The 21,896-nt window shown below is 33.1% G+C and overlaps 1 protein-coding gene across 3 annotated transcripts in view; it reads left to right on the forward strand.

Moving 5' to 3' along the window:
• BRF1 (BRF1 RNA polymerase III transcription initiation factor subunit) overlaps window positions 1-21,896 on the forward strand; it is a 153,277-nt gene that overhangs the window by 82,131 nt on the left and 49,250 nt on the right. For 2 of the 3 annotated variants that reach the window (XM_031952992.1, XM_031952994.1), the window contains 3 exons: window positions 4,006-4,099; window positions 6,970-7,096; window positions 11,994-12,092. In XM_031952992.1, the coding sequence (XP_031808852.1) occupies window positions 4,006-4,099; window positions 6,970-7,096; window positions 11,994-12,092 (320 nt within the window). The remainder of the gene's footprint in view (window positions 1-4,005; window positions 4,100-6,969; window positions 7,097-11,993; window positions 12,093-21,896) is intronic. The other variant, XM_031952993.1, reaches the window with a different exon arrangement.

Raw genomic sequence — 21,896 nt, forward strand, 5'->3', positions numbered from 1 at the left:
TCATTTTAGTCAATCTCAGAGGTGTGAGGTGGTATCTCAGAGTTGTCTTTATTTGCATTTCTCTAATCAATAGGGATGTAGAGCTTTTTTTTATGTAACTATACGTGGCTTTAATTTCTTTATCTGGAAATTACCTGTTCAGATCTTTTGACTATTAGAGAATGACTTATATTTTTATAAGTTTGAGTCAGTTCTCTTTATATATTTAGAAATGAGACCTTTAGGGGTAGCTAGGTGGCCCAGTGGATAGAACACTAGCTCTGAAATCAGGAGGACCTGAGTTCAAACCTGGCCTCAGACACTTAACACTTCCTAGTTGTGTGACCCTGGGCAAATCACTTGACCCCAATTGCCTCAGCAAAAAAAAAAAAAAAACGGGGGGGGGGGGGGGGGGGGGGGGGGGGAGGAGGGAAAGAAATGAGACCTTTATCAGAAACACTGGCTGTAACAATTGTTTCCCAGTTTTCTTCTTCTCCTCTCATCTTAGTATTGATTTTGTTTGTGCAAAAAACTTTTCAATTTAATGTAATAAAATTATCCATTTTGCATTTCATCATGTTGTCTAGTTCTTCTTTGGCCATAAATTCCTCTCTTTTCCACAGACCTGACAAGTAGATTATCCCTTGCTCTATTAATTGGCTTAAAGTATCACTTTTTATCTCTAAATTATGAACCCATTTCAACCTTATCTTGATTATAGGGTGTTAGGTGTTGATTAATGCCAAATTTTTGACCAAGTTTTTTTTTATGTATTTTTTATGTATTATTTATTATGTATTAAATTTAACTGCTCTCTTCTGAAGTGGTTCTGATTTTCTTATGTGTATTTTTAACATTTTATTGAAACATTTTTTCTTTTGTATCTGTTATTTCTTACTGATCTATTCTCTCTTCTTCCCCATAAAATTTCTGCCTCAAAATAATATAGATAAGTAAAATAAATCCTTATATTGTCCATATCTGAAAATTAATGTTTCATTCTGTATCTGTAGTTTATTGCCATTCTGCTAAGATATGGCAGGTGTGCATTATTGTCATTTCACTAGGATATTGATTAATTGTACATTGATCAGAGTTCTCATCTTGCAAAGTTATTTTCTCTTACATTATTGATGCATCATACAAATTATTCTTCTGCTTATTCTGTTCTCAATGAGTTCATACAATACTTTCCAAATTCCCTTGTATTATTTCAAGTCATAAGAATATGATGCAATAATATTTCTGTCAGGTTTTTTTTTTTTAACAGACTATCAAATTTTTGAGTACCTGAGTTATTTAAGAACCAGTCTAGCCAGGTATAAACATGTTTATCATTTGAAGATTAACCAATAGAAGAAAATTTTCTGAAGAATTATAATGATATCACTCTAGATAGATTGTGTAGCTTTTGGAATTGAAATTACAACTAGTATAACTGGGTAACTTAGATAGTCAGTATTAAGTTGTTCTGCTTCCTTTGAGTATGTTCAGGAGTAACATTTAATCATTACTATTGGTATCAAGTTCCAATGAAAATGTTTGCCACCAAATTGTACTTGAGAATCCTTGTGGGCTTCATATTGCTCTTAAAAAATTATATATGATTAGTTCTCAACTTCATAATGATAACAATCCTAGAAAAATGGCATGAAAATCCAAAACTGAATGTTGATATATTGAACAATGGGAAATAGGGGTTAGGTTCTTGTGACCACCAAAAACTTATCTTTTGCTAGAGATTGCTAAAAATGCATTTTTCTGCATATAATTCGCTATAACAAAGCATTAATTCTGATATGTATTTTTCCTAACACAGAAACCACAGCATTATCCATAAAATATAGCATAGAAAATAAAATTGATAACATTTTTTTCTTGCTAGCAATTCCCTGACTAGAATTCTGTAACCTTTAGTATAGATATACTAACATCTATTTTTTTAAAAAATGATTATAGATTTTAGACATTTCTCATAACACATGAAATATACAGTACCATAAATGCTATTCATAAAAAAATTCCTTAAAACATTTTAAAATCTGAACATTATCTTCCATTGTATCTGATGGTGATATGAGAATTTTGTATCATATACTATGGTGCCCTCTAAAGAGCATGGGAAAGGTTGCTGGAACTTTAGCTGTTGCTAAGTTGTTGCCAAGACTGGCAAGATTTTGACATCACCTTTAATATTCTGTCCTTGGTGATAATGGAGAAGATTGCACCAGTTTGAAATAAACCATCAGCAATGTCTGCTTCATAAGCTATTTGAGTTTCTTAAGGGTAACTTGACCAATAGCAGCTGTAAATAAACATTCTTTCATGACATTTTCCTAACACCTTTATTTCCTATATAAAGTTGCATTACAAACTTTGTGTGCTTGGGCTTAGAGCCCAGGAGACTTGCATTACAGTTTGGGGGCATAATTGCAACATAGAACTTGGAATTTTAAAGGCAAACAATGAAAATACCCAATGAATTCATGGGCAGCTCTTTATAACAGTGAGTGAACAAGACTAATGAATCATCTAGTAGGATATCAGCCTCACCAGCTTGCATACATGGTACCTCTCATTTATTTCTACAACACACAGCTATGAATGTGCATGGTTGCCACTGTGAAAGTCAAAATGAAGTTACTATTAAAATCATGCAAATTCTTGAAGCCTTAATAGTTAAAGCTGAAGATTAACTATATTAATATTATTTATATACTATTATGTTTTTATTTATTTTGTTCAATATTTCCCAAGTAAATTTTAATTGGTTCTGGGGAACTATTTTGGGTCTCACAGGCCCATGTTACAGCTCCTTTCTAGACTTCCACAGTATTCAATTATGTAGAACAGTAATTCCAGACTATAATTTTATAATATTAGATCTCCAGTTTTTTATCTTGGTGCCATGTTATCACAATAAAATTCCTTTTAATTTAAGTTTTACAAAATTTATTTGTAATAGAAATTATATTTAACAAACATTTATCACATATCTGACATGTGATTGCCAGTGTCTGATTCTGTATTAGAGAAGACAATTTTATCTAAACTAAACAAGTTTAGAAAAGTTATAATTTTGGTCCTCATACAATTTAAGATTTTAGTAGGAGGTTAATATAAAAAACAATTTTTAAAAATGTGATTATAATAAGCATATTAGGTTTAAAAAAAAGTATAAACAAATTTCTGTATAAGATCCAAAGAGGGAAAGTTATAATACTTTGGGGACTCAAAGAGGTTTTGAATGTTGAAGACTCCAAAAGAATGAAAATTCCTGCTTTGGTGTTTATTGAAGGAGTAAATTGCTGACTGAGGAGTTTTCTAGTGGAACAGCATTAGATTAGATTTAAAATTAGAAAGCCTGGGTCTAAATCCCATCTCCTACTTTCTAGCTCTATGACTTTGGCCAAGTCTCTTTTCTTTTCTTTTTCTTTTTTCTTTTTTCTTTTTTTTATTGGTTTCTTTTTCTCTAAAACTGTTGTAGTCAGAGTAGATAGCATCTGAATTGTCTTTCAGCTCTAAAACCTATAATTTTTTGTTTTGTTTTTGGAAGCAAAATCTCAAGGAAAAATTTTATTTTGCCCATCCTGTATTTATACAAGACTGTGTATAAAAGCATCTTTTTGGGATTTATAGTTATAATACCTAACATGTCGTGTAGTAGTTTAAAGTTTGCAAAGTGCTTTACATATATTGGTTCATTTGATCCTCAAAACACTAATTAATTCATTATTTTTAGATTAAGAAACTGAATTTTAAATGACTTGCTCAAGATCACACAACTAGTAGAGGGTCAGAATTCAAAGTACTCTTCTGACTCCAAGTTCAACTTGTATTCACTTTCACCATTTATTTCTCCTTTGTATTCTATCTAGTACTCAACCTGTTTAGATATCTGTGAATTGATTCACAGCCCTAGTACTCAACCTGTTTAGATATCTGTGAATTGATTCATAGCCCGGATGGTTCTTAATTTTTAATTACTATATGGTTTTACAAAGATTTTCCTTGTTCATTTTGTAGCACTTCTAGTTGCAGCAAGAATGCATGATTTCCGAAGGACTGTTAAAGAGGTTATCCGAGTGGTTAAAGTTTGTGAATCCACATTAAGGAAGAGGTAGGTGTGCTTTGAAGTTGTGTACATAATGTATTTCATTGTAGAAAGTTTGAATAAGATTTTTTTTTATTAGTATGTTAATGTTCCATGCCATTTATCTTGATTTCTTCATACTTTGGAAGATATAGGATGAAAGAAATACAGTTGTTTCCCAGTAAATGCTTGTTGGTTGATTTCAATTAAATTGGACATGTAAAACACACAATATACTTAAAAACTAGAAAACAATAATAATTAAAGCATTCAGAGAATTTGAAATGAGTGTAAACTATCATGAAGGGATAAGAGATGATAGGGAAAAGAGCCTGTCATAGATATTTCTAGACTAAATTTCCTTAGGACCTTCAAATGATCTTTATGGGTTTCCTGGTTACTCTTCTCTTAACCAGATTTAACTTGTATTTAAAAGTGGTATCTAGAATAGAACACATCAGCATTCTCCAGATATGATCTGAATGAATAATACAATGGGATATCACTCTTCTTATTCTAATTACTATCCCTTTAAAAAAAAATCATTCGTATTGAGCATGTTGTTTACTCAAATTTCTGGACTTCTTTCATGTGATCTGCTATCTAGCTATATCTACTTAACCCTTTGCTTTGGGAGTTAAAATGTTTTTACAAAGCTAATTACAGAATTTTACATAGATCCCTGTTAAACTTTATCATATTAAACTCATCCCATTTGCCTTATCTTCTGAGATTTTTTTTTTAATTCTTCCAGCTCATGCCACTTAATAATTTGAGAACCATCCATCCAAGCTATCATTTAATGGTAGTTAATCAGAACATTGAGCAAAGTAGAACTATAGATAGTAGAGCCCTTTGAGGAATAGTCTTCATCGTATTCTTGCCCCACTACAAAATGTGTTTCACCAATTATCTTGTGCATTGATAACAATAAGCTCATATTTATGGAACAGTAACTTTTTTTCTTTTTCTTTTTCTTTTTCTTTTTTCTTTTTTTTTTTTTTTTTTTTTTTTTTTTTTTTTTTTTTTTTTTTTTTTTTTTTTTTGCTGCTGAGGCAATTGGGGTTAACTTAGCTAGGAAGTGTTACGTGTCTGAGGCCAGATTTGAACTCAAGTCCTCCTGACTTCAGGACTAGTGTGCCACTTAGCTGCCTCCAAATTTTTTTTGAGCTAGTTGTTTCTAGTTGTTTATGCTATCACTTGTTCTTTCCCTGTAACTTCCAAATTGATTTTCTTATATTATTAAAAATTTATGATCGTAGTAAAGTATTTCCCACATAAACCTTGCAAAGTCTCATTTAATTCCCAACAGCCAAGAAACAAATGTAAGAGGATTATTTATTTATTTATTTATTTATTTTAAATAGTTGAGATTTAGTTTAATTCAAATAAAATATGTGCATTTTGCTCATTTTATTTCCTCTTCAGTCCAGCATTTGGATTTATGATTCTGATGCTTAGCTTTAAGCTTCAGTCTTACCAATGACTTTTCTTTTCTTTTTTTTTTTTTTAATTTAATAGCCTTTTATTTACAGGTTATATGCATGGGTAACTTGACAGCGTTAACAATTGCCAAACCTGTAACAGGATTATTTAGCCATTGAACTTTAATAAAAAGGGAAGCTCGTTAACTGGGGTCTTCTCTCTTTTCTGTTTAGCTTGATGCTTTGTAGGCAAACAGGACATTTTGCTCCAATTAGCTATTGTCTAGTTTGCTATGAAATATCTATGGCTAAATTGAGGATACCAGTGTATTTTTTTGAAGAGAGAAGACATAGTAAAAATTGAATATAGTTATATTACTGGAGAAATTTGTGAGTAAGAATTATTAGGTCATATTTTAAATTAAAATTGTTACATGTTTCTCTCCTATTTAAAATGAAAATGTTATTTTCTCTGACAAAGTAAATGTGACAGTTATATCACTTGCTAACCTATAATTATATATTATAATTATATAATTTATATATTTATTGTGAATTTTTAGAACTTGATTGATATTTTTATTTGAAATTATATCATGTGATAACCAGAAAGAAAATGAAAATTATTTGGGCTTCTTGTATTTCGTATTAAATCAAATGTCTTTCAATAAGCACTTTAAACATACTATAAATATAAATTTGCTAAATATGATTTTATTTTTACAGCTTCTTAGTAGTTATATGTACAGCCTTCTTATGTATGATGAGTAGGACAGTGATAATGGTTTTGGCAGAGAATTGTCAGATTTGAACAGTTTCTGTTCTAGAACTTTACTTGGAGTCTCTGTCCTCTCTCTAGGGACATTTGTTTGAAGGAAGGTTACTAAGATATATCTGTTTTCACTTTGTTATTGAAATGTCAACAATTTTCTTAGTTAGAATAACAGGATGGCAGGATATGTCAAATGAAAATGTTGATAATGGTTATGTTTAATGGACACATATTTTAATAAGGAAAATGCTGTTTATTTTATTGAGCCACTTGTAAATTTTACTTTTTGCTACTGGTTTCTTGGTGAATTCATTGTTTTATTGGTCTGAGTATCTTGACTTTCTATCTTACAATTCTTTCATACTTTATTTCCTATAACTCTTATTTAAGCCTTGCCATATGTAATATTTCATCAGTCCTGGTCAAAGAAGAAATATATCCTATGTATCCTTTTAGTCTTTTGAGGAGACTAGTGAAGCACTTGTATGTCCATCTGTGGTCTTTATCTTGTTAAACAAACAGCTTTTTGTTTATTTGTTTGTTTTTAAGAGTCAGGGTTGTTTATCTTTTATGTTATTACTTCTCATGTAAGTCATTATAGGTAATATGTGTAGTATATTTTTGTTCAGAATTTTGCAATAATTTTAAAATGCTATTTTCCAAGGGGAAGCAGTTTTCAGTTTTACTTTGCATGCTTTTAGGCTAACAGAATTTGAGGATACACCTACCAGTCAGCTGACCATAGATGAATTCATGAAGATTGATTTGGAAGGTGAATGTGATCCACCTTCTTTCATAGCTGGGCAAAGAAAGTTAAAGATAAAGCAGGTAAAAAAAAAAGTCGTCCTCCTCGTTATTTACTTAGATTGAATAGAAAAAATATGCAAAGCAATAACAACTGTAATAATAACACATGTAATAATAACACATGTAATATTTTAATTTTTTCAAAACATTTTTAACCTATCATAATAGAACTGATAAAGTGCCGAGGGGTAATATTCAATTACCATTTTAATGTAGTTTGGAAGAATCTTGTCAACATTGATGTTAAATTCCAAAGATACCATTCATATTTTCAACTTTTTCATATTCATTTTCTGCTAAACTACTATTACTTTAGTGATCAAAATGGTCTTTTTCTTTATCTTTCATTTTGGGAAGAATGGCTTTGACATATGGTAGCTGTGGGATTTTGAATTTGTGAAGTGAGGGTATTAATATACATGTTTTTTGTAAGGAATCTCACAGTTGTAACACTTTATAAAACTTCACATTGTAAGCCATCATCATCATCATTATCCAGTAAGTTATTCTGACTTTGACTTTCTATTGTTGCCATTGATGAAAAAAGAAAGTATTATTAACAGATTAAAAAACAAAAACAAATTCTTAAAGTACAAATAGGGCTACTTGATATTCTTATCTAAATTACTGAGTATACATAATGGAGCTAAAATATGTGTGATATAGTCAGTAGAGTTCCAGATTTGGAGTCAAGAATACCTAAGTTCAAATATGGACTCAAAACAGTGGCTATATAACCTTGGGCAAGTCATTTAACTTATCTATCTTGGTTTCCTCATCTATAAAATGGGGATAATAATAGCACCTATCTCTTAAAATTGTTGTGAAGATAAAATGAAATCATTGTAAACTTTAAAGAACTATATAAATGTTAATTTCTATTATTGCTTTATAAATGCTAGTTGTTTTATTATTGTTATTGTCATGTTTTTACTTTGCTTTGACTATTTAAGCTGAAAATTATTTTATAAAGTCATTCCATTTAAGAATAAAATAACTTTAATAATGTTTGGATTTCGTTGAGCATCTCAGATAAAGAAGATTCACGAGTTTTCTCTCCCTCCCTTATTCCACTTAACCAAATTCTTTACCAATTCTTGTTTCTATCCACAACACCCCTTGCCCAATCCCTGTCTTGCTATTCATTTAGTTACTATACAGACCTCTCACCTAAACTGTTACAATGGCTTCCTTGTTCTTCCTTCAAGTCTCTCCCCATTCTAAGGCATCTTCCTCAGAGCTACCAAGTCCAGATTTGGCCATGTTACTTATCTCTAGTCAACTGTTTCTGGTGGTTTCCTATTGCAACTCTGATCTAATAAAAAACTACTCTATTTGGCTTTTACAGTTATTCACAACCTGGCTCAAATTTGTATTGTCAGCATTATTTTATATCATGCCTCTTCCATTATCCAGCCAAACTGTTTCTCAAACACAGAATTAAATAAATAAATAAATGAACCAATACACAAATGGTCATGCTGTCTGTGGTAGAAATGCTCATATGGTATGTATACACACATACACACACACACACACACACACACACACAAATCTCTCCACACACAGACTTCTCGAAACTTGTCTTTTCTCATCTGAAAAACTGGGGACTTAATGGCCACTAAATTCCTTCTAAATCTAAGTTTCCTATAAGTTCTTGCGTCTTTTTGCTAATTTCTTTCTCATCTCCATTCTCCTTTATTCTATCTGCCTATTTGTTGCCCACTAGAATTCCTATTCTTTTCTTTTTTTAATTATTCTTTTTTTTTATTTAATAGCCTTTTATTTACAGGTTATATGCATGGGTAACTTTACAGCATTAACAATTGCCAAACCTCTTGTTCCAATTTTTCACCTCTTTACCCCCCACCCCCTCCCCTAGATGGCAGGATGACCAGTAGATGTTAAATACATTAAAATATAAATTAGATACACAATAAGTATACATGACCAAAACGTTATTTTGCTGTACAAAAAGAATCAGACTCTGAAATAGTGTACACTTAGCTTGTGAAGGAAATAAAAAATGCAGGTGGGCATAAATATAGGGATTGGGAATTCAATGTAATGGTTTTTAGTCATCTCCCAGAGTTCTTTCTCTGGGCGTAGCTGGTTCAGTTCATTACTGCTCCATTGGAAATGAGTTGGTTGATCTCGTTGCTGAGGATGGCCTGGTCCATCAGAACTGGTCATCATATAGTATTGTTGTTGAAGTATATAATGATCTCCTGGTCCTGCTCATTTCACTCAGCATCAGTTCGTGTAAGTCTCTCCAGGCCTTTCTGAAATCATCCTGTTGGTCATTCTTTTTTTTTTTTTTTTTATTTAATAGCCTTTTATTTACAGGTTATATGCATGGGTAACTTTACAGCATTAAACAATTGCCAAACCTCTTGTTCCAATTTTTCACCTCTTTACCCCCCACCCCCTCCCCTAGATGGCAGGATGACCAGTAGATGTTAAATACATTAAAATATAAATTAGATACACAATAAGTATACATGACCAAAACGTTATTTTGCTGTACAAAAAGAATCAGACTCTGAAATAGTGTACACTTAGCTTGTGAAGGAAATAAAAAATGCAGGTGGGCATAAATATAGGGATTGGGAATTCAATGTAATGGTTTTTAGTCATCTCCCAGAGTTCTTTCTCTGGGCGTAGCTGGTTCAGTTCATTACTGCTCCATTGGAAATGATTTGGTTGATCTCGTTGCTGAGGATGGCCTGGTCCATCAGAACTGGTCATCATATAGTATTGTTGTTGAAGTATATAATGATCTCCTGGTCCTGCTCATTTCACTCAGCATCAGTTCGTGTAAGTCTCTCCAGGCCTTTCTGAAATTATCCTGTTGGTCATTTCTTACAAAACAGTAATATTCCATAATATTCATATACCACAATTTATTCAGCCATTCTCCAACTGATGGACATCCATTCAGTTTCCAGTTTCTAGCCACTACAAAAAGGGCTGCCACAAACATTCGTGCACATACAGGTCCCTTTCCCTTCTTTATAATCTCTTTGGGATATAAGCCCAGTAGTAGCACTGCTGGATCAAAGGGTATTCACAGTTTGATAACTTTTTGAGCATAGTTCCAAACTACTCTCCAAAATGGTTGGATTCATTCACAACTCCACCAACAATACATCAATGTCCCAGTTTTCCCACATCCCCTCCAACAGTCATCATTATTTTTTCCTGTCATCTTAGCCCATCTGACAGGTGTATAGTGGTATCTTAGAGTTGTCTTAATTTGCATTTCTCTGATTAATAATGACTTGGAGCATCTTTAAATATGACTAGAAATAGTTTCAATTGCTTCATCTGAGAATTGTCTGTCATTTTACTTTCCTATCATATTAACCATTTTAAGGAATGCTCCATTTATGTTTTCTAGTGTTTTTAATAGGAATTAATGTTGTATTTTATCAAAATAAATTGTCCTGCATATTGGAATTATCATCTGATTTTTAATAGTATTGTTCCTGATGTCAATTGTATTGATTCTTTTCCTAATATTGAACTAGTCCTGAATTCCTGGTATAAATCCCACCTGGCCCCCCACCTGATCTTTGCAATATAATAAGATTTCCTTGCTAAAATTTTATTTAAATTTTTGCATCAATATTCATTAGGGAAATTGACCCATAGTTTTCTTTCTCTGTTTTTGGTTTTCCTGGTTTAAGTATCAGCACCATATTGGTGTCACAAAAATAATTTGGTAGGATTCCTTGACTATTTTTTCAAACAATTTGTAAAGTTTGGGGATTAATTAAACATTTGCTAGAATCCACTGGCAAATCCATCTGATTTGGGGGTTTTTTTTCTTAGAAAACTCATTGATGGCTTGTTCAATTTCTTTTTCTAAGATAAGATTATTTAAGTATTCTATTTTTTCTTTTGCTAATTTGGGTGATTAATTTTATATTTTTGTATATATTCATCTATTTCACATAGATTGTTGGATATATTAGTATATAATTTGGCAAAATAGTTCCTAATTACTGCTTTACTTTTGTCTTTTGATAGTGAGTTCACCTTTTCTTTTTGATACTGATATTTGATGATTTGTTTTTTTTTTTTAATCAAATTAACCAATGGTTTGTCTAATTTTTTTTTCATTAAATCAGCTCCTAGTTTTATTTATTAGTTCAATGATTCTCTTAACTGTCATTTTATTAATTTCTCCTTTGATTTTCAGGATTTTCAGTTTGGTGTTTAATTGTGGGTTTTTAATTCATTCTTTTTCCAATATTTGTAGTTGCATGGTCAATATACTAATCTGCTCTTTATTAAATTTATTGACATAAGCATTTCCCCTAAGTACAGCTTTGGCTGCTTTGCATAAATTTTGGTATGTTGTATCATTGTTATAATTTTCTTTAATGAAATTGTTCTGATGATTCTTTGGTTCACTTATTTCTTTTGGATTAGATTATTTAGTTTCCTAATAATTTTTATCTTTCCTCAGCCTTTTATTGAATTTGATTTTTCCTATATACTGTCTAAAAAGGATGAATTTTAATATTTTCTGCTCTTCTATATTTTTGTGAAGTTTTAATGTCCTAATATATAGCTTTTTTGCTTATCTCTTAATTAGATTATTTTTATTGTGCTTTGTCTGACATCATAATTGCTACCCCCACTTTTTTATATTTGCTGAAACATAATATATTCTGCTATAACCCCTTACTTTTTACTCTGTGGATGTGTCTTGGCTTATTGTATGTTTCTTATGAAAGATATATTGACAGATTATAGTTTTTAATCCATTCTCCTTTCTGCTTCTTTTTTATTGGTGAGACCATTCCATTTGTATCCATAATTATTATTACTAATTGTATATTTTATCTACCCTATTTTTCTTGTTTAACTTTCTTTTTTTCTCTTCTTTCACTTTATCCCTCCTTGGAAGTGTTTTGCTTCTAGTCATCAACTTCTCCAGTGTGACCTCCCTTCTCTCATTCCCCTTTCCTTTTTTTCTTATTCTCCTCCCCTTCTATTTTCCTTTAAGGTAAGTTAAATTTCTCTACCCATTTTAGTGCACTTGTTATTTCCCCTTTCAGCCAATTCTCTATTTTCTTTCTTTTTTTATGTATTTATTTATTTAAAACAAATACAAAATAAGAAAAAAACAAAATAGAAAATGAAAACCAAAAGAAGAAAAAAAAATTGTCATATGCCCAGTAGAACATAAAGGAGTCAAAATATATAACAAATTTCTAGTTCAAAAAAGCATATATATAATAATAGAAGATAAGAATATTCATAATTATTCATCTTTTCTTTGCTTCCTTACAAGTTTTCTTTTGTTCTTTACTGTGCCCTTTTTTTTAACTTTATTCTTTTTTTCCCCTTCTCTCCTATCTCTGCCAAGTAGGCTGCAGTTAATATGGATATATTTACACACACATACATATCTATCTATGTGTATATATAAAAGATATATACACAGATAGTTAATTTATGTACATACATGTATACACACATACATACTTACATCACTTAAATATAAATACATATATACACATCTAAAACAGTATTAATATACTGACATATAAAGTAGATTCCTCTTTTTTTATTATTATTATAACTTTTTATTGATAGAGCCCATGCCTGGGTAATTTTTTTACAACATTATCCCTTGCACTCACTTCTGTTCCGACTTTTCTCCTCCTTCCCTTCACCCCTTCCCCCAGATGGCAAGCAGTCCTATACAAGTTAAATATGTCACAGTGTATCCTAGATACAATATATGTGTGCAGAACCGAATATTTCTCTTGTTGCACAGGAAGAATTGAATTCAGAAGGTAAAAATAACCTGGGAAGAAAGACAAAAATGCAAGCAGTTTATATTCATTTCCCAGTGTTCTTTCTTTGGGTGTAGCTGCTTCTGTCCATCCTTGATCAGTTGAAACTGAATTAGATCTCTTTGTCGAAGAAATCCACTTCTATCAGAATACATACTCATACAGTATTGTTGTTGAGGTATATAATGATCTCCTGGTTCTGCTCATTTCACTTAGCATCAGTTCATGTAAGTAGTAGATTCCTCTTAATTGAATCTTTTTAAACTTTGACTTTGAAATCAATGATTGATACTCTACTCTTTTTTTTGTAGTAAATTCTACAACTGATCATTGTTACTATGTTTGTGTTTATCTCTTATTTTCTATCCCTATTAACTCTTCAATTTTACTTCTACATTTTAACTTGCCTTGTTAATACTTAACTTCATCACCCACTCTATGGCGCTCTCCCTCATCTTTTCTCCTACTTCCTCCCCACCTTTATCCCATTCCTATTAATCTGCACACCTTATCTCACTCCCAGTAATTTAAACATCCTTCTGTCCTTCTATATTCTACCTTGTCCTGTTCTCTCCCCTCTTATTTCTTTAAATATTTTGGAGGGTGCAATATCCTTCTTGGTATATGTATGTATGTATTATATACATATATATAATGTATATGTATATGTATATGTTTATACATATTATGTAAATGTATATATGTATATGTATATGTATATGTATTATTCCCTCTTTAACCCTTCCCTGATATGAATAGGTTTTCAGAACTACCAGGCCTCTCATCCCATCAAATTCCTCTGTGTTGATTTTTATTATCATACCTTATTCATATAGCATAATTATGATTTTTACCTTTTCCTAGACCATTTTGCTTTTTAGTCCACTCTATCTCAGTCTTTCTTTTGGACCACCCTATAAATAATATCATCTTAGACACATGGTTTACACTTTCATGTATCAAACAAACAATTTGTTCTTATTGATATTAGTCTTTAATGTTGACTTTTATATTTAAATTTTCTGTTGTGTTCAGGTTTGTTTGAGACAAAATTCTAAAAATCTGACAGTTCATTGAATGTCTTTTCACCCCCTTCCATTCAATATTATACTTAATTTTGCTGAATATGATATTTTCAGTTGCAACCCTAGTTCTTTTGATTGCTAATATGTTCCAGGACCTGCAGTCTTTTATTGTAGCTAGTGATATATTCTGTGTAATTTTTTATTGTAAATCTAGCATATATTTGAATTGTTTTCTTGTTGTTGCCTTTTGAAAAATTTTCTCTTTGATCTGGATGTTTCAGAATTTAGCTATTAGATGACTGTAGGATTTCCTTGTAGGAAGTCTTTGAACTGATGATTGGTGGATTTTTTTCTATTTCTACTTTCCCCTCTTATTCTCCAGGGCAATTTTCTTCAATTATTTCTTGTATTATTGTGTCAAGATTCTTTTTTTGGTCGTAGCTTTTAGGTAGTCCAATTCTTAGGTTTTTTTCTTCTTAATCTATTCTCCAGATCTGTTGTTTTTCTTATAAAACATTTCACATTCTCTGTTAATTTTTCAAAACTTTGAGTTCCAGATTATCTCCCTTCCTATCCCAACTCCCATTAAGAAGGCACATGTGAAGTTATGCAAAATATTTACATAAAAGTTATGTTGTGAAAGAAAACATAAGATCTCTCCTCAACCTCCTCCCCCCGCCAAAAAAAAACCCTCAAGAAAAATAAAGTAAAAAAAAGTATAGTTCAGTCTATATTCAGATACAATCATCTCTTTCTCTGGGTATGGATAGCATTTTTAAAAAATAAGTCCTTCAGTCTAGTCTTGGATCAATCATTGTATTGCTGAGAATAGCAAAACCATTCACAACTGATCATTCTACAACATTGCTATTATTTTGTATACTCTAAATTTTAAATTTCATTTTGCTTAAGTTCATGGAGGTTTGTCTAGGTTTTTCTGAGAGCATCCTGCTCATCATTTGCCATAGAACAATAACATTTCATCAAAATCACATACCACAACTTATTCATCCATTCCCCAATTAATGGGCATCCTTTAATTTCCAATTCTTTGCCGTAAGAAAAGAACCGCTATAAATTTTTGTACATATTGGCCTTTTTTCTTTTTTAAAAATCTCTTTTTGGATTTATGTCTAGATCAAATGATCCTTTGTTAGATCAAAGGATATGCATAATTTTAAAGGCCTTTGGGCATGCTTCATATGTTTTGATCATTTATCAATTGATTTTCTAGTTGATAAATGCTCTTGTTTTTTGTTTTTTTTTTTTTAAATTTGACTCAGTCTCCTATACACTTGAGAAATGAGGCCTTCATCACAGAAATTTGTTTCAAAATTCTTTTCCCAATTACCATTGCTAACTGAATTTCCTCCATTCATTCTATTCTCTCTCTCTCCTTTTGCCCACACCCTTCTCAAAAGTATTTTGCTACTGACCAACCCCTCCTCTAATGTATCCTTTCTTCTATCACTTTCTCTTCTTCCTATATCCCCTTCCCCTCCTAATTACAGGTAAGAGAAAATTCTATACCCATATTGAATGGTATATATTATTTCCTCTTTGAACTAATTTTGATGAAAGTAAGGTTCACTCACTCTTCCTCCCTTCTCCCTCTTGCCATCCACTGTGAAAACTTTTTCTTGTCTCTTTTATGGCAGATAATATATTCCATTCTACCTCTCCTTTTATCATTCTACCGGTACATTCTTCTTTCACTCCTTAAATTTTTTTTTTAGATATTATCCCTTCATATTCAGTTCACACCTGTTCCCTCTATTTATACTCTTTCTAACTTTTAGCTGCCATAATAATGAAAAAGTTCTTATGAGTTACAAGTATAATCCTTCCGTATAAATAGATAAACCTTTCCTGCTGACCTTTTAAGCTGTTTTTGGTGTCTTTGGACTGAGAGATCTAGAAACCATCAGTACTGCTTTGATTCAGAGACTCTAACGACTTCTTTGCTATGCCTGGCAGGACTTGGGGCTGAGGTTGGGATTATCCTGGCAATGGCCTGTGCTGGGGCTGCCTGCTGGACTCCCACCCTAATGCCTCAGACCTTTTCTACTGACCTTCTAAATTATTTTTGGCTGGAAAATGTTCCCCACCAGCTTTTTGTGTATCCTGATGCTCTAAAATATGTTTAGGGTCATTATTTAAAGGAATTTGGAGGAGACAACGTGGTGAATCCCTGCCTTTACTCTGCCTTCTTGGCTCCACTTTCTTTCCCTCTCCCCCCACCAAGTTCTAATTTTCAAAGTGTTCCCTCCCCCCCCCCCCAGGCAATTTGGTTAAGGGTCACTTGCCCAGGGTCACACAGCTAGAAAGAGTTAAGTGCTGAGACCACATTTGAACTCAGGTCCTCCTGACTTCAGGGTTGGTGCTCTCTCCACTGCACCACCTAACTGCCCCAAAGTGCCAAAGTGTCATTTTCTTCTTTACGATTTTGGATCTCCTTTTCTAGTTGATTGACTTTCTTTTCATAATCTTCTAGGGTTGGGTTTTTTTTTTTGGGGGGGGGGGAAATTGAGGATTGTGTTGGGTTTTTTTGTTTTTTGTTTTTTTAGCTTTTTCTTGATCTCATTTGATTTTCAAAGCCTTTTTTTGAGTTCTTCTGTAAATTCTTTTTGATAAGGTAGCCATTTAACATTATTATTTGGGATAGGGGAAGCTTTTTTTTATTTTTACTTTGGTAAACTCCAGTCTTCCCTGTTACCACAGTAACTTTCTGTGGTTGAGTTGAACTTAATCATGTCTTGTTCTGAGTTTGGGAGGGTGCCTCTGTCTTGAGGTCTTCCTTGAATTCTTCCCTCTGACCTAGAAACCAAAACCAAAAACCCCTACCCTCCTATAAGTGCCTGCAGCCAGCAGTTATCATTCCTCACTATTTCTGCACTCACTATATTGATTTCCTCTTGCCCAGGTATGTGTCTCAGGAGCACAGATAAACTTGGCATTCCTTATCCCCAGTTTTCCTCAATCTTCCTAGACTTCCCATACATTGTCTGGGAGTTAAAAGTTCTTGTGTTTGGAGTTGAGGCTATCTTAGTGGGGCCTTGATTTCCCTCTTTGCTATTTCAACATAGCTAGCCTGGAGATGTTTATATTTCATACTAGTTAGTCCTCCATCTAGGGAGGCTTGGGGGGCTTCTCTGGTTGTCCCAGGAGGACTCCTGTTCCATCCCAAATCTTGTTTGTTTTTTATACTCTGACTTAGCCCTGAGGTGCAATTTTGTTGTTTTTTTTGTTTGTTTGTTTGGATGGTTGGTTGGTTGGTTTTTTAGGATTTTTTAAATTATTATTATAACTTTTTATTGACAGAACATATGCCTTGCTAATTTTTTACAACATTATCCCTTGCACTCACTTCTGTCCAACTTTTTCCTTCCCTCCCTCCACCCCCTCCCCTAGATGGCAAGCAGTCTTATACATGTTAAATATGTCATAGTATATTGAGGTGCAATTTCGTTTAGTTCGTGGGGGAAATCTGGAGTGCTTGAAACTATTTTCCCATAATCTTCCCACCAATTCTGATGAGAGTAAAGTTCAAGTGTTATCCATCATCTCCCCATTTTTCCCCTCTACTCAAAAAATTCTTTCATGCCTCTTTAATGAAAAGTTACAAGTATTATCTTCCCATTTAGAAGTATAAAGTTTAAACTTTTTGAATCCCTTATGTTTTTCTTATTTACCTTTCTATGCTTTTCTTAAAACTTGTATTTGAAAAGCATGTTTTCTGTTCATTTCTGGCCTTTTCTTTAAGAATGCTTTGAAAGTCCTATTTTATTTAATAGACTTTTTTTTTTTTTTTCCCATGGAATGTTTATATTCAGTTTCATTGGGTAGGTGATTCTCCTTTGCTCTGTAGAATATCATGTTCTGAGCCCTTTTATATTTTAATGTGGAAGATGCTAAATCTTGGTTAGCTTTACTGGTGACTTCATAATATTTGAAATTTTTTTGGCTGCTTGCAAGTCTCCTTGACTTGAAGCTATGGGACTTGGCTGTAATATTCCTAGTACTTATAATATGGGGATCTCTTCCAGGAGATGATTAGTGAATTCTTTCAATTTCTATTTTACCCTTTTGTTCTAGATTATCAAGGCAATTTTCTTTGTGCATTTCTTGAAAGATGATGTGTAGCACTTGCTACTACTTTCAGGTATTCCAGTAATCTTCATGTTATCTCTGTTGGATCTGTTTTCCAGGTCAGTTGTTTTTTGATTTTTAAAAGCATTTCAACTTTGTTTTTATTGCTTCTTGATGCCTAATGGAATTATTAGCTTCCATTAGCCTAATTCTAAATTTTTTTAGGAATTTTCTGCACTGAGCTTTTGTATCTCTTTTTCCTCCTTTTCCATTTGATCAACCTTCCCTTCTATATGTTTTCTTTTTTAAAATTTATTTTGTTTTTTTAAATTTATTTGAAAAAACAGAATAAGAAAAAAGAGAAACAGAAAAGAAATACAAAACAAAAAAGAACATTGTCATCTGACTAGCAAAATATCAGGGAGGATTCAAAATACGTAACATATTACCAGATCAATAAAGTATATGTATTAGTAAAAGAAATTATATTCATGAATGTCCATTTTTTTCTTTACTTCCTCTTTGGTTCTCTGCTGTATGTATGCCTTATTTACTTTACTCTTTTTTCTCCTTTAATACCCCCTCCACCCCCGCATTCTAAGCAAGCTACAGTTCAGAAGATTATATATATATATATATATATATATATATATATATATTAAGGTATATATGTAGATATACACATAACCCCCCCCCACACACACACACACACACATGGTTTTCCTATCCCTACTGTTTAATTAAATTCTGCTTCATAACTTGCTTTACTATTTCTTAATCTCTCCCTATCCAAGGATCCCTCCTTTGTCTTTTTCCCTCACCCTCTGCTTCCCCTCCCCCCCTTTTTTCTTTATAGATTTTGGAGGGTGCTATATCCTTCATGGTATATATGTATTGTTGCCTATTGAATCAATTCCCAATGTGAGTAGATTTTCAGAACTATGAGACCACCTCCTTCCTCTAATTCCTCTGTGTCTATTCTTTGCATCTCATTTGTATAATATGATAATTATTTTTATCTAACTCTGCCCATCTTTCTTTACAGCTACTCTGTTGTTGATGTAAATCTTAAACATAAAGTATACATTTCTCATGTAAAAAAATAAACAGTATGTCCATGTTTAAATAGTATGTCCATGTTGGGTTCCTTAAAATTGATCTTTGATATTGGCTTTTATATGTTAAATTTTCTGTTAAGTTCGGGTTTGGTTGATAGAAATTCCTGAAAATCTGCAAGTTCATTGAAGGTCCATTTTTTCTCAGTAAGAATTATAGATACTCTTGCTGGGTATGATATTTTTGGCCGCAGGCCTAAATGTTTTGATTTTTGGTAGATATGACTCCAGGACCTACAGTCTTTTATTATCAGCAGTTGCTGATAAATTTTGTACAATTCTAATTGTAGCTCCAGCATATTTGAATCTTTTTTTTTCTTGCAAATTTTCTTATATTTTGCAAAATTTTCTCTATGATCTGGGCATTTTGAAATTTGACAGTAACATTCCCATGTGTTTTCCACAAAAGTTCTCTTTAAGGTGGTGATCAGTGGATTTTTTCTATTTCTACTTTACCCTCCCTGGAGGGTTATTTCCTGGATTATTGTTTCAAGATTCCTCTTTTTGCTCATGATGAGATTTAGATTAGGGAAATTAGGTTTTCTGGTGGTCAGGGAGTTAGATGATAAGGTCTAATGGCAGGTTCAGGGTTCAGGGACCCAAATGGAGAGGTTTGGCTCTCCTACAATTGTTGGAATCTTTACACACTGTTAAGCCATTAGAGTTGATAGAGACAATAATTATCTAATTTGGCATGGTTCAATGATTGATTTGATCTTGGAAGGAGATGTTTTGGGCCAGAACTTGAAACAAAGTACTAAGTACAACTGATAGAAATGATGCTTGTGTTCACACCTTAAGAGAGCTCATAGAAGCAAGAACTATTTAAGTACTCATTGGAGTTCACATGTTTGGGAGATTTCAGGGTTTAGAAAGAGATATCGGAATTCACACCTCCCTTGAAGTTCTTAAGGCTAGAGAGCATGCTGGGAGATATCCCACAATCCCACTCTCGGAGAAGTAGCATAAATACAGCTCCGGTGAGCCACTCGGGGGAGTTACTTGGGAACATTCCCAGGGATTGGAGAGGAGCACTCTGTGAGGAAGCTCACACACCCTCTGTCCCAGACAAGAGAGATTCATTGCATCTTCTACCTTGGTGCTGGCTGGAGTCGGAAGGACAAAGCTTTGGATTTGGAGACATTCGGAGGAAGCTCTTGGAACCAAGCAGAGAGATAGGTCTGAGCTAACCAGGTTATTTTGGAAGGAGAAAATAAACGTTTGCATTTTTACCAACTGGCTGCATTTTGGAGTAATTATTGATTGTAACTGAAACTAAGGCTGCCTCCAGAAAATCTCCCTGAGAAACCTGCTTTCTCCCAGAGAGAACTATTATTATTATTTTAAGGAAGAGAAAAACATCCACATACAATTGTAATATTCTTCTCTAAAATATAACGTTCTCTGGGAGCAGGTTTCTTGGGGAGCTTCTGGAGGCAAGCCTTAGTTTCAGTTCAGTGGAGAGCTTAAGCTGCCTTCTCTGACTTGTGAATCTCCTCGATTGAATCCTGGCTTCTGAATCTCCTGGAGTCCAAAGGTTTCTGCTTCAGTCTCCAGCCAGCACAAAGGTGGAAGATGGAATGAATCTGTCTCATCCTCTGAGACCTTCTAGTGGGCTTCTGTTCTAGTGGGCTTGTCCTCTAGTGGGCTTATCCTCTAGTGGGCTTCTCTTTCCTGGCCCTGAGACCTCCTCCTTATATATCCCACACTGAGTATACAAAAATCATTATATCACTCAGAAACATTATTTGTTGTAGGATTAAATCAGTGCTAAACCACATGGTTTAACCAATGGTTAACATTGTCTCCCCAATTCCACTTAGTACCTTGTTTCAAGTTCTGGCCCATAACATCTCCTTGTAGGATCAGATCAATCATACTGAACTATGCTAAATTAGATAATTATTGTCTCTGAAAATTCCACTGTCTTAGCACCTTGTAAGAATCCTAACATGCAACTCCTTGGGATTTGGCACAAGGATAGGGAGTTTTGGGTACTCCCTTCTGGCAGGGCAGAGGTTCTCTAAATTTACAGACTCAAAAACCCAGATTGATAAAAAGGTTTATTATGGGGATTGGAAGTAAGGTTAGAAATGCTGACAGAGAGGCATAGAGTCTGGTTAGGGAAATAGGTGAGGGTAAAGAGAGATGGCACTGGAAAGTATTCCAGTGGACAGAGGGCCTTAGCCTGCAAAGCATAGAGCTGGCATGTTTGAAACCTCTGCAAAGAGAGGATTTTAGTTTGCCTCTTTTTATAATGATAGATTTAGCTGAAAGGGGCCCATGGGTAGAGTCCCAAGTTGGCTCCTCACTGGGTTTCAGCTTGAGCTAGTGTTTGAATTGAATTCAATGAGTTTCAGGCCTGAGCCGACCCCACCCAGATAACAAGGGTGAAACTGTCCTTGGGGCAGAGTCCCTCACTGAGGCAGAGATGGAGATTTTTCTCCTTCAAGGGTTTTCAGAGTTTCAGGGTCCCCTCTTCACTCATAACTTTTTGACAGTCCAGTTATCTTTATATTTTCTCTTTTTAATTTGTTCTCCAGATCTTTTTTCTTATGTTTCACATTCTTTTCTATTTTTAATAATCTATTTTATTATTTCTTGGTCTCTCATAGCTTCACTGGCTTCCCCTTGCCCAGTTCTAATTTTCAAAGAATTATTTTCATCTTGAATCTCTGTACCTCCTTTTCCTAGTTGGTTAACTTTTTTTATATATAATTTTCTTATTTTTCTTTGATTTAAATTTTTTTTTTAGTTTTTCCTCAATTTCTCTCATTTG

This window comes from Sarcophilus harrisii, chromosome 2, assembly GCF_902635505.1.
Source record: "Sarcophilus harrisii chromosome 2, mSarHar1.11, whole genome shotgun sequence".
Classification (NCBI taxonomy): Eukaryota; Metazoa; Chordata; class Mammalia; order Dasyuromorphia; family Dasyuridae; genus Sarcophilus; species Sarcophilus harrisii.